Here is a 12,011-nt window from a genome sequence, read left to right as displayed (position 1 = left end):
TCTAAATAAAGACTTTAGATTAAAATATTTTATCACTGTTTTCAGATTTTGATAATTATTTTATGATTATATGGGTGACTGTCCTTGTTTTAAGAACTATATCCCCAAGTACCAAAGGGTAAAGGGGAGTGAGGTCTGCAACTTATGTTTTCAAATGGTTCACGAAAGTGATGAGAGAAATGACAATGCAGCTGCGGCCAAATGTTAACTACTATAAATCTGGATGAAAATGATTCCTGGGTTCTTCACACTATCATTACAACTGTCCTACAATCTGCAATTATTTCAGAATTAGAAGTGAAAACACTGAGCATATTTTTATTTACTCCATGTTCTATATTCTCAGTTAATACTTGCTAGTCCATGCTTACCAAGGTAAAGAAGAGCAAAAAATGGTAGGAGAAATGCACTGGAACCCTTTATGAGCCAAGAGAAAAGGAACTGAGACACAGCCTCTTGAGGACGGACATGTGTGTTCGTACTGAAAATACTCAGTCACAGAAATGTAAATTTTTCATTTTATTCAAAGTCGGTACAGAAGTGCTAACGTTTCCATAAAATAATTACTATACTTCAGTTACAGGACAAAATACCACAGAAAGGAATATACTTTGCAAGAAATGTAGTTCATCTTAAGTTTCCAAATACTTTTAAAGGCTAATGCAGCAGCTGGCAAAATAACACACAGTACACAAAGAACAGTGTATTTTACAGAGTCAGTAATGAAAACTGACAGCTCTTTAGCAGATTTGCTTAATTTTTTTTCTTTTTAAAACAATAACACTTTTAAAAACACATTAAACCAAGATCATACACGTCTACAATTTAAAAAATCAGATTGTATACAATAGGTTAGAATAGTCAAGTTAGAATTGTCATGTATGGTTAACAATCCTAAATCTACAATTTCAATTGTATGCCTTTCAATATGGAAGTTACCTGGTTTATACCAAATTCTACTTTCTGTTCGCAACTAAAACATTGTACAATGAGATGGACTTGATAAGTCAAACCTTAAAAAAAAAAAAACACACTGCAGACAATGAAGCGTACACTGGAAATCAGTTTACAAGTCAAAAAACTCACCAATAACTCAACAACTTCATTTAAGATCACATTTGGTCTACAATGCGTAAGTGACAAAACAATCCATGTATACAACACACACCCCAGTGCACAGACTGGGCTCTCACAGAACATGTGAACAAAGCTTTAAGAGGCAGGACGCTGGGAAAAACATTTTTCAATGTAGACATCTGTTAAAAATGCGTTAATACTTACATATCAAAATTACTAGATAGAAGGCAGCAGTACTCTGCTGACATTTGGCTTAAAAATAAAGGAATGAATGAAGCAATTTCACAGGATATTATAAAAGGAATTGGTTTTCTTCTTGAAGAAGACTACTAACTTTTGCACAGCAACTATTTTTGATATCCACCTTATCAAAAAAAAAGGAGCAGCAGCAGCAGCAGCACTGAGAAACATAACATAGCTCATATGTGATCGCCAACACAGGTCCAGGCAACAAAGACGGGATGTCCAAGCAAACAAAGGGTGCATCCTCACTTCATCTCTGAACTGTCGGCAACCCATCAACTGAAGCGACAGTGGTGGGGGAGCAGGGCAACAGATTCCATACCATCATCTGACACGAATGTAATAGGTCATTATTTAAAAAGAAAGTAATAAAGCTTTTGCATTTTAACAACCCCACAGAAAAGTTCATGAGCAAAAAAGACTAGTTGATCTGTTTGCCACTCAAAAGAGATCTCACAGTGAAATTAGAAAGTTCTAATTGTACATATTTACACTGCTACAACCACGTTCACCTAGACTAATTAAAGCAATTTTTCATGGAAATTAGAAATGAAAGATATTCTGCCAAAGGAATCTTCAAAAGCATCCTTTAAGTTCTTAAAAACTAATTAGACTTAAAAATAAAATTTAAAGGTACAGAGTACATTCTATATAGTATATAGGACTAACAGGTTATTACTGCTTTGCCTTATCACGCATGGCTAAGCCAAAGATGTTCCTCAAACTTCTCCTTTCCCCTGTATTTCTCACTCCTCTCAACTCCACCAAAGCCTGAGGTGCTACACTCTCAGAAACTGCTGTAGGGACACACTTGCTGGCTTTCTGCTGTAGGCCATACTCTCTCCCTCAAAGTGCTCAGGTTCATTCTTCTAAGCCATGTTCCATCAGTCTACACCAGCTCGAATCTTCATTCCATGTTATTATTAAAACTGACTATCCCTAAGATAAATATATGAAACAGAGAGTGGGAAAAAGGTAGTCACTTCTCTCCATTCTGAGTTTTCCTATCTTTTGATATATGGGCAAGATGCAAGAGAGAGATGTATTTATTCATTGCTGATAAACAGGGACTATTCAGGTGAAGAAAGTTGAGGAGTAAAATAAGGGCAATGCTGAGTGCAAAAAAACACATTTTTTTCTTCTTTTGCAGGCATATTCATAGATTTCATCTAATCTAGTCTTGTAACGAAACAGGCAAAAGAATCCTTTAGACTCTTACAACCAATGTGAAAAGCAAAAAGTAGTTCCATTTGGCAGATGTCTCACTTTGTTTGATGCTTATGACACCTGGATCGAATTCTGCTCTATTAAAATGAAGGGTAGCCAGGCATATGAAAAAATAACTTAAGCTTATTAAACTTACACGAAGATTAAAGATTAGTATTTGCCCTATTAAAATGTGAGACTTCTCCATGCTCTCAGGGTGCTATTGACGGGGGGTAAAATTTCCTATAGATCTATGATTAAAAAAAATAACCCAAAGGCTCTACAGCTTAAAGCCAAAGTTTGTCAAAATGTTCCACCCACCAGAAACCTAGAAGTCTGTTCCTGTTTCTCCAGTTTGATTGTAGGGAGGAGCCCACAGTGCCCGTCTGAGCTGGTGACCCCCCAGCACAACTGCAGCAGTCTTGACAGTAGTACCGTCTCCTCCACCAAAGCAGCACACAGGTCCTCAGACTAGAACACTGACTCTCTTATGACTGAGGACCCCCGACTCAGGCACCTCTCACTGTCCGGGGCTTGCAACACTGTGGGGCTCGTCCTGACAACTCCGGAGATGACCCATGGCGGGCTTTTTATGCCGGGCACTTGTGGGATACTGAGAATACTGTTAGTCTTGTGCTTTCCACATGTGGAGTTACACACATGAGGGAACATGGTTTTGTGCTTTCTGTAAAATTTACTTTAAGCTTTTTTCTTATCATGGAATGTGAAACTCTTGTCACATGTATGTTCTCAGATATGCCTACCCAACCTACACTGGAAAATGATAAAAGTTAAGACATATTCACAGAATAAGTAACCTTGAATCTTTAATTAAGGATATAAAGGAAACAAACACAGATGAATAAATAACATTTAAGCTGCAACACAAGCTAGACCTACCTGGTTCTTTGAACCTAAATAAAGGCTGCACGTAAAATATGTTAGTATAAATGTATTTTCTTCACTAGTCATAGCAAAATTTAAAAAGAGGAATTGTATAAGAGTTATGTATCAAGAAAGGGAAAGGTGTGAACTAGCAGATTAAATATCAGCAACCAGAAGGCACTAATCAAAACATAAATTTCAGAAGCTGATTACATTAAGGAATACCCTACAGAATGGCCTGTGCCAATTTGGGATTTCAATACTCTAGATAGCAATGAGCTTAATTTCAGTTTCTAACTACTAAAACAAAAAAGTGAGTTATTAGTGAATATTCCACTTATAGAGGTATAGGCGACATTGATATACTGAAAAATTATCCAGACAAGTTTGTCCAGAGGCAATAAAAAAAAGTAAACACTCCTTTATCCAGCAGCACTAGGGGACAAGGTGAATTTATCAGGGTCAAAACAAGTCTCCAATAAAGATGTGGGTACCTACTCTCAAACTGTGCTGTTGCCGAAATCACTAAAAAATGTACTTCCCTCAATGATAAGAGTTCACTCTCTGTAAGCTGTCTTTCGAGGGGGGGTGGTTCCATCATCACGGCAACAATCACAACCCAGGGCTTCTCTGAGGAGAACAGGGCACTGCGCCTACACTAACAAGAATCTGAGACCACTGTGCTTTGTCTTATTTATTCTAGCATCCCTCTCCCCAAACACACTATAAATCCAGATAACCAAATTGAACCTCAAGTCATTACATAAATTAAGGTTACTGGTTTAAGTCAAGTCTCAGATATGGTCCTCCCTCCAAAAAGTAAAGTGCATGAGATGAGAAATGATGCAGATACATCAAACCTTTGTGTTTATTTCTGAACAAAAGACTACATGCCAATGGTTAAGGCCATTAGTTACCAGATAAATGGGGTGCTTAACCCGAAACAAAAAGCTAAACCCTATCTTTTATAAAGGATTTGAGATGGAAACAAACATAAATTATATCAATTCACACAACATTCCTTTAAAGGCGAATCAGTAGTTTAAACCCTTATTCCCAGCACTGGAGAGAGAAGTTTAAATAAAAACATTTATACGACAACGTGAATAATGGTGTGAGACTCAGCACTGGCAAAGCCTATCAATTATTTTGAACCTTAGCTAAATTCTGTTCTGCAGTCAAAGTAACTGAATATCTACTCTTCCATCAGAGGTGAGAGTTTGACCAAAATAAACATACCAAATTAAGAGAAGTTAGCTTAATGAAGGAAAAGGGGGTTTGTAGCCCTGAGTTAAGTCATCCAAGAAAACCAAGTGTAGTGATCAAAAGATTACTTCTTACATAATCCAGCTTCACACCTAACTAGTACAAAAGAGTTTCTCTATATGCTGACTAGTTCCAACTTTTTACCTTTAATTGCTGCAACAAGGTTTTTTGGCATCAAAACAAACTCCATTCCTCTCTACATTGCGATACCATCATTTCCAAGGGACTGGTGTACATTTTAACTATTTCTGCCTAATTTTTGAAAAATGAGCTTTGAGAATAAAATTTTGATGAATTATTAGGGCTTTTGTTATTAGTGAACACAAAGTCTGAAAATAAAACTCTGGAGCATCAACAGTTTAAGCTAATAGATATTTTAGTATATTTAAACACAACTACTATTTAGTGAATCATTCTCTGGATCCAGGCCTTCAAATCTGGGGCAAAGCACCACTTTTGCACACCATGGCAATAAGCCTGAAAGTGAATTAAGCTGACAAAAGATCAAAATAGGAATATGTTAAGTGTTCCAACAAAGAAAAAGTGAATAATTAAAGCAATGTGAGGGGAGACAAACCAAGGGGAAACCAGTCTCTCTGAATGTAGGTGGACCCCAACACACAAACAGGAGTAAGTCCTATCGCCGCGCCTGCTCAGGCTAACGTCAACATTAAAAGGACAAGCGACTTAACACCCCACTAATGAGAAATCTTATGAATACTGAAGCCTAGGTCTGCTACACCCAGGTACTTTTCAGCATCTCCTCTAGTAGTTTTTCCGACTTCAGAAAATCTTGTCCTGGCAAGTCTCTGCAGTCACATAATTTAACAGCAATGGCCTTTACACATCTCTCAACCCAAACTCGGAAATGTGGAGGTGTCACTGCTAGATACCCATGTGGTCATTTTCAGCCATCACACCTCAAATGAAAATGACACAGGGGAGTACAGCGTAAGCAAAGTACTGCCAAAGGGGAACATTAATGGGTCTAAGTTTTTAATAGCTAATAATACAGCAGGTCTACAGGGTGGTGAAGAACGAAAGTAACCTGTATTACGTGCTCTCTAAAGAGAGAGGATCCACAAAACCCAATATAGAGACGATAACAATGGACTGAGAAATGTAGAAACTTAAAGATCCTAACCACCCTGGACAAGACTTTCAAGCCCCTACTCAGCTTCAAGTTAGAGAATTGAGTAGCAACCCTCCTCCTCAATTCTTAAAATGTGAAATTTCACGAAGCAACAGGCCCCTGTTAACTACTTTGCGTGCCACTGCTAGTGTTTGGGCTTTGTGACCCAGGCCAGCCTCTCTCTGCAGAAAGACAATGGCGCCTTTGAGCCAAGTGAAAAAGAAGCCTTGGGAGATCAGATCTGCTGGACTGAGGCCAAAGGACACAGCAGCACTGCTACTGCTCGATGCTTCTCTAACCAGAAGATAAGAGTGATAACTTCACTAGGAAAGAAAGGCTAGGGACGAGATCGGCTCTGCTGTTTCAAAAGCCACTTACTATCTCAGGGTAGGACAAAATATTCTTCAACAGGGAAATGAGACGTCCCACAAAGGAACCCATAACCACTCTGTAGGCCAGGGCAACAAGCTCTTCTCATCAGATCTTGAGACGAAGACTGCCTGAGAGGACAAAATCTAAGAACTGGGGCTACCAGATGAGACAGTATTTGTCTCCACCTTGGAGTACCAGTGTCCTCACTTCATCCTGACTCTTAGCTAACTATTTCAGTCAATCACTCTTAGCCAGTTCTCAACCTTAGCTCGAGCCAATAAGAAAATATATACATGTTAACGTCTAGCTATCAATGTCATCATTTAAGACCCATTTAGTGTAAAGTATGACTATTTTGCTAGCTTAACGAGACTACGTATCATTCCATGATCATTCTAATGAAATAAAGACTGAAGAATGGTCCCCTGAAATGAAGCGGCAATCAGGAATTCACATACTCATTCAAGCACATTATCTATTACTGGGAAGCAATAAGAAGGGCAAGCTTCAGGGACTTCAGTCTAATAAAGTGATGTTTACACTGGCAAGAATAAACAATCTTAATGGATATGCTAATAACCATTCCTTATTTACAAACATTAGTACTCTAAACTTGACCTACTGCTATATACACACAAATAAGACACAAGATGATGTATTTTATGTATCATACTAAGACAACAGCAGAGAGAAGGCAGGGGGATGCTGAAACCCCAAACTATTAGGAATCAACATTAAATAAAGGGGGGAAAATCCACTTAAGACACCACCTATTCATTTATGCTTTTAACAGAAGGGGTAAGAAGGCTGCTCAGCCAGTATGTCAAACCTCACTGCTGAGTTACACAGCAATGTGTTCAAAGAAAAATTTTAATTTCTACAACTTAATGGCAATTTGAAAAATCTAAGATCCTATTATTTCCCCAGATACCAAAAGGCTGCCTCAAAAGAAGAACAGTTCCTTTGAGAAGAAGACAAACCATGAGTCCAGATCCGGACACCCGGTTTTCTGCTCTTCCTAACAGACTTTGTAACATTGGCTATGTCACAGCCTCGGCCTCCACTCGAGGACCGTCCTTACTTTCATTTGGCCCCCAGCTTATAAACCTTAAGAATGAAACTAAGAAAAAAATTCCACAAGGCACTCTAATAAGCTTGCAGAAATCATACTATTCAAACACAAATTACTACAGACTCAGTCCATCAGAAAGCCTCCTGGAGATGGGAAGACATTATGCTACCTAATAATTTCTAAAAATCAACTTTGAACTAATTAAGTCCATCATAATGAACTTAATTTACAAATACAAAAAAATTTAAAGTCATTAGGACTGAGTTTTGATTCAAAATCTACAAAAGTATCTAAAAAAGTAATAATTTTCCCCTAAATATAAGGTTAATAAAATCATGCAATTTAAAAAATATCAGAGATTACAGAAAAGTCAAAGAAAGTAGATACAAAATTAGTTTCCTTCATCTGCAATGGAGGAAAAAGGACAGCATGCACAAGGAATGACCTCACGTGGAGAGTTTTTCTCAAACATCTTTTGTACCCTGTCCTCATGAAGGGGAATCCACCTGTGAAAAATGGATTCTCTTCCAAAATGCTGAAACTGGATACCGAGCCATGTCAAGACAGAGGGTCCTACAATTACACAAGTCCTGTAATCTCCACAGGACACACTACTAAACCCGTAGAAGTTCTCTTGAATATGCTATCCATCCTACAGAAAGACTATACTGCAACCCACCAGTGGCAAAGCATGCGCTCTTTTGAGTTTTCTATTACTAATGGCCTGTTTGCATTGAACTATCCTCATGCTCTCACTCACTGTAACTGTTTAAACAAAAATGCAGAGGCTGTGTACATATGTTGTCTTTAAAAAAATATTTGAAAAAAAAACTCACGAATGATACATTATGATCTCAGAATGATATTTTCACTCTAAAAACTCAACTTCAATGTACCACAATCTAATCAAGTGGGGCAACCCACAAAAGCTGAGTCAATTTTTCTTCAAATTTCCGGACATATTTTCCAAATGGATCCACTCAGGAAGGTTAACTGGTTAATAAAGAATGTTACCAAATGACAAGAACAAAGCTAGAGAATTAACAGTGTACGAGGAATCACCTGTTCAGCTTAGCTGATCAAACACTGCTTTAGGGGATGCTAATTTTCAAACTATATAAACGATCTTAACTTGGTCAGTAAATTTGAGGATGATCAGCAATGTTAACTTCATTCCCCCCCCCCCCCATAATCATTTACAATACAGTCATGACACACAACTTTATAAAGACAAAACTACTTGGTGGTCATTTGAGTATGGTTCACTTAAACTTCAGAGGAAAAAAAAAGAAAAAAGAACACAAAAAACAGCTGAACTTTTTTCCAACATTCCATATACTGGTGGTACAGGAACAACTACAAGAAAACATTCCTCTTCCTTTCTTCCAGCATACAGAATCCATAGGCTCATGCTAACAGAATGAACCTGGCAAACGAACTTGCCCTGAAACAAGTACTCCACAAACACATGTTAGATTTTCAGTATATAATGGATTATACAATGTACAAATTCAGTTCTTTAAAATGGGAGTAGGGATTACAGAGACAGAGAAAAAACTTTAAAATGAGCAAGTCTTCCATTTCAGGGTAAGAAGGCCTACCAAGATTTGGCAGTGTGGACAGTTATCTTACTCATGACACCTTAGCGTGTGACTCTGCTCTAAGTGCTCTGTGAGAATAATCGGTCTCTCCTTACTTTGGTATGGAAAATTTTAAACCACGTTTGCACAATTCAGTCTTTTTAAACAAGTTTTACTTCATTTAGGTTGAAAATTTACTTTCATCCATCTCTGGGAAAATAAAAGTCTTGCAAATAGATGATTTTTCTGCTAAGTAAAGTTTGGCTAAAACCTACAGCGTAAACAATGCCTGAGAGATGCAACAGTTACATAAGTTTGCAGGGGTTTTTTTTCGTTGTTGTTTTCCAAATACTAGTATTTTCTTAAGTTAGTGTCTCATCATATCCTTAAAAATTCATAAGGAGAAATAAACAAACATGAAAATTCCAAGTGAACACACAGCAAAAAGTCCAATATTGAGTATTACTTTAACTTGTGGAGGTTCTTCCAACATTTGTAAACAAACAGCCTCCTCCTCCATCAGGTCTCTGAGACTCCTCTTGCTAAGGCTCTTACTTTTAAAGCCACAGAACCAATCGACGAACTTCCAGTACCGGCTTCCGTCCTCTGCTTCCTTCTTTCTCTCTTTCTCACCCATGAGCGCTGCCTGCCCGTTAGAATACGCATCCACGGGTGTTTCTGCCTCTGAGTGACCTAAGGAAGCCACTGGGTTGCCCTCCTCTCTGCAGGTCACCAACAGATTAACATCTTCCGGCTGCAGGCCCTTGATGCTGTCCTCAGATTTCCCGTTGGGGATGACGTGGTTGATGGCCTCGCTATTCTCGCTGCACCTCAGAATGCTCTTCTCTTGCATTTTGTATGGTTCGTCTTTTGGGGAGCAGCTCTCCTTGACCACCAGGCTCTTCTTAGACCAAAAGGTGGTGGTGCGAATCTGTTCCTTCGTAGGAGGTGGTGTGAGGAGGCTAACAATTACAGTAATGAGTCCTGTGATCCAAAACAACGCTGTGGCCACATACATGTAATGGATATCTTTGATGAAGCCTGGCCTGTTATCAGGTTGGTCACATTCTGGGGCACGGTAGGCAAAGGCCAGTGTCAAGCGGACTGCTCCAAGGATAAAGCCCGCCATTCCACCATAGAAAGCCCCTTGCTCGTTGCAGCGCTTCCAGAAAATCGCCAAAAGGAACAGGGCTGCAACTGGGGGAGTCAGGTAGTCGGCTACCTCCTGGATGTAAAGGTACATCTGGCCTCCTTGCATCTCCACGATGATGGGCACCCACGCAATGCTGATCACCACCATGAAGGCCACAAATATCCTGCCCACAATCATCAGTTCCCGGGAGCTGGCGCTCTTGCGGATGAGTTTGTACACGTCGAGGGTGAATATGGTGCTGGCACTGTTGAAGATGGAGTCCAGATCACTCATCAGAGCAGCGATCATCACGGCCATCATCAGGCCCCGGAGGCCCACGGGAACCAGCTTCATCACCAGGCGCGGGTAGGCAATGTTAGAGCACCCGGCTCTGCTTCCACACACCTGCATGCAGTGCTCGGGGTTGATGCAAGCTATGTCATCAGCAAACAGTATCCGGGAAATCATTCCGGGGACCACTATGATAAACATTGGCAGAAGTTTCAGGAAGCCAGCCATCAGGGTGGAGCCTTTGGCATGAGCAATGTTTTTGGCTGCTAGGACCCTCTGCACGATGACCTGGTCGGCACACCAGTACCAGACCGAAGCCGGGGTCTGACCAAGGATGAATCCAGGCCAAGGAACGTCTTCATCTGTTGGGTTCCGCAACATTTTCAGTGCATCTTTCTTGGGGTGGACATTACAAGAATTTGTGTTGGAAAGGTTGTACGTCAGCAGGATGGAAGTGACATTGGGTGAGGCCAACATGTACCTTCTCTTAACTTCCTCAAACCCGCCAATCTCCATCATGCTAATCACCATAAGTGTGAGTGCCCCAACGATCATGAGCAGAGCCTGCAAGGTGTCTGTGTAGATCACTGCGACAAGGCCTCCGGTGACAGTCAGCAAAGCGGTCATGCCAATGAGCAGGATGACAGACACATAGAGGTTCCAACCCAAAGACTCCTGGATAAAGAGGGCACCCGAATACAGATCCACTGAGAGCTTGGTGAAGATATAGAGAATCAGAGACAACGCTGCGAAATAGACCTGAATCCTATGGCCACCAAATCGCTTGGACAAGTATTCTGGCATGGTGTATACCCCCGACCGGATGTAAATTGGGATGAAAACCCATCCCAGAAGTTGCAAAAGCAGCAAGGCATTGAACTCCCATGCGCCCACTGCAAATCCACTTGCCGCTCCAGATCCTGCCAGCCCAATGAAGTGCTCACTCCCAATATTGCTCACAAACAGAGAGGCACCAATTGCTACCCAGGTCATAGAGCGCCCCGCCAAGAAGTATCCACTCACGGTGCTTCTATTAGATTTCCACATGGCAAAAAAACCAATGCACATGACCAGGATAAAATACAGGGCCACTATGGCAATGTCTGCTGTCTCCAGTACAGCCCTCATGTTTGGTAACTTTGCGAATAAAAACGTCCAATGACAGAAGTGTCCGACTTTTTATTTACTCGTGAGAAACCCCAGCCAAGTCTGGAAACCATACGTGAACTGGACTACACAGAGCAACACAGCAGGTCAAAGTCTTTGTCCTTTGGTTTGCTGTCTTGATGGTGGTGGTTGTGATAAACTTTGAAGGAGACAGTTTAAATTTTCCTCCGCTTCTTAATTGGGATTGAGAACTTAGCTCGTCCTCTTAATCCACTCTCCACAAGACCATCAGCATTTACTCAGGGGCTGGAGGAGACATTCTGAGTTGCAGCTAAGTCTAGTGAAGCCTACTGTACCAACCCTGCAAGGCAGCAAAGACAAAAGACAAAGATTGAATTAGAGGAGGGGCTCACCAAGTGATGAGGAAACTTTCAGTCTAACAAAACGGCGCAACAAGACATTATTAAAAAAAAAAAAAACTTTAAAAATATATATACTTTAGTTCCACAGGAAAGAATGATCCATGCTATCACTTAAAAGTCAGGGAGAGTATTTATCATTTTGAACTGAAAACAAAAATATACTGTCCTAAGTAAGTCATCTAACTTCTCTGGCAACTGACAACTGCCCACCATGACACTGCCCTTT

The 12,011-nt window shown here is 40.2% G+C and overlaps 1 protein-coding gene across 2 annotated transcripts in view; it reads right to left on the bottom strand.

The window, feature by feature from the left end:
* Positions 1 to 506: 506 nt before the first annotated feature.
* Positions 507 to 12,011, bottom strand: part of SLC5A3 (solute carrier family 5 member 3) — a 33,834-nt gene continuing 22,329 nt past the window's right edge. For both annotated transcript variants that reach the window (XM_020892655.2, XM_020892657.2), the window contains exon 2: positions 507 to 11,724. In XM_020892655.2, the coding sequence (XP_020748314.1) occupies positions 9,228 to 11,384 (2,157 nt within the window). In that variant the 5' untranslated portion in view covers positions 11,385 to 11,724 and the 3' untranslated portion in view covers positions 507 to 9,227. The remainder of the gene's footprint in view (positions 11,725 to 12,011) is intronic.

The sequence above is a fragment of the Odocoileus virginianus genome, chromosome 25 (assembly GCF_023699985.2).
Source record: "Odocoileus virginianus isolate 20LAN1187 ecotype Illinois chromosome 25, Ovbor_1.2, whole genome shotgun sequence".
Classification (NCBI taxonomy): Eukaryota; Metazoa; Chordata; class Mammalia; order Artiodactyla; family Cervidae; genus Odocoileus; species Odocoileus virginianus.
The sequence above is the reverse complement of the archived record's forward strand: the minus strand, read 5'-3'. Positions and strand labels throughout refer to the sequence as shown.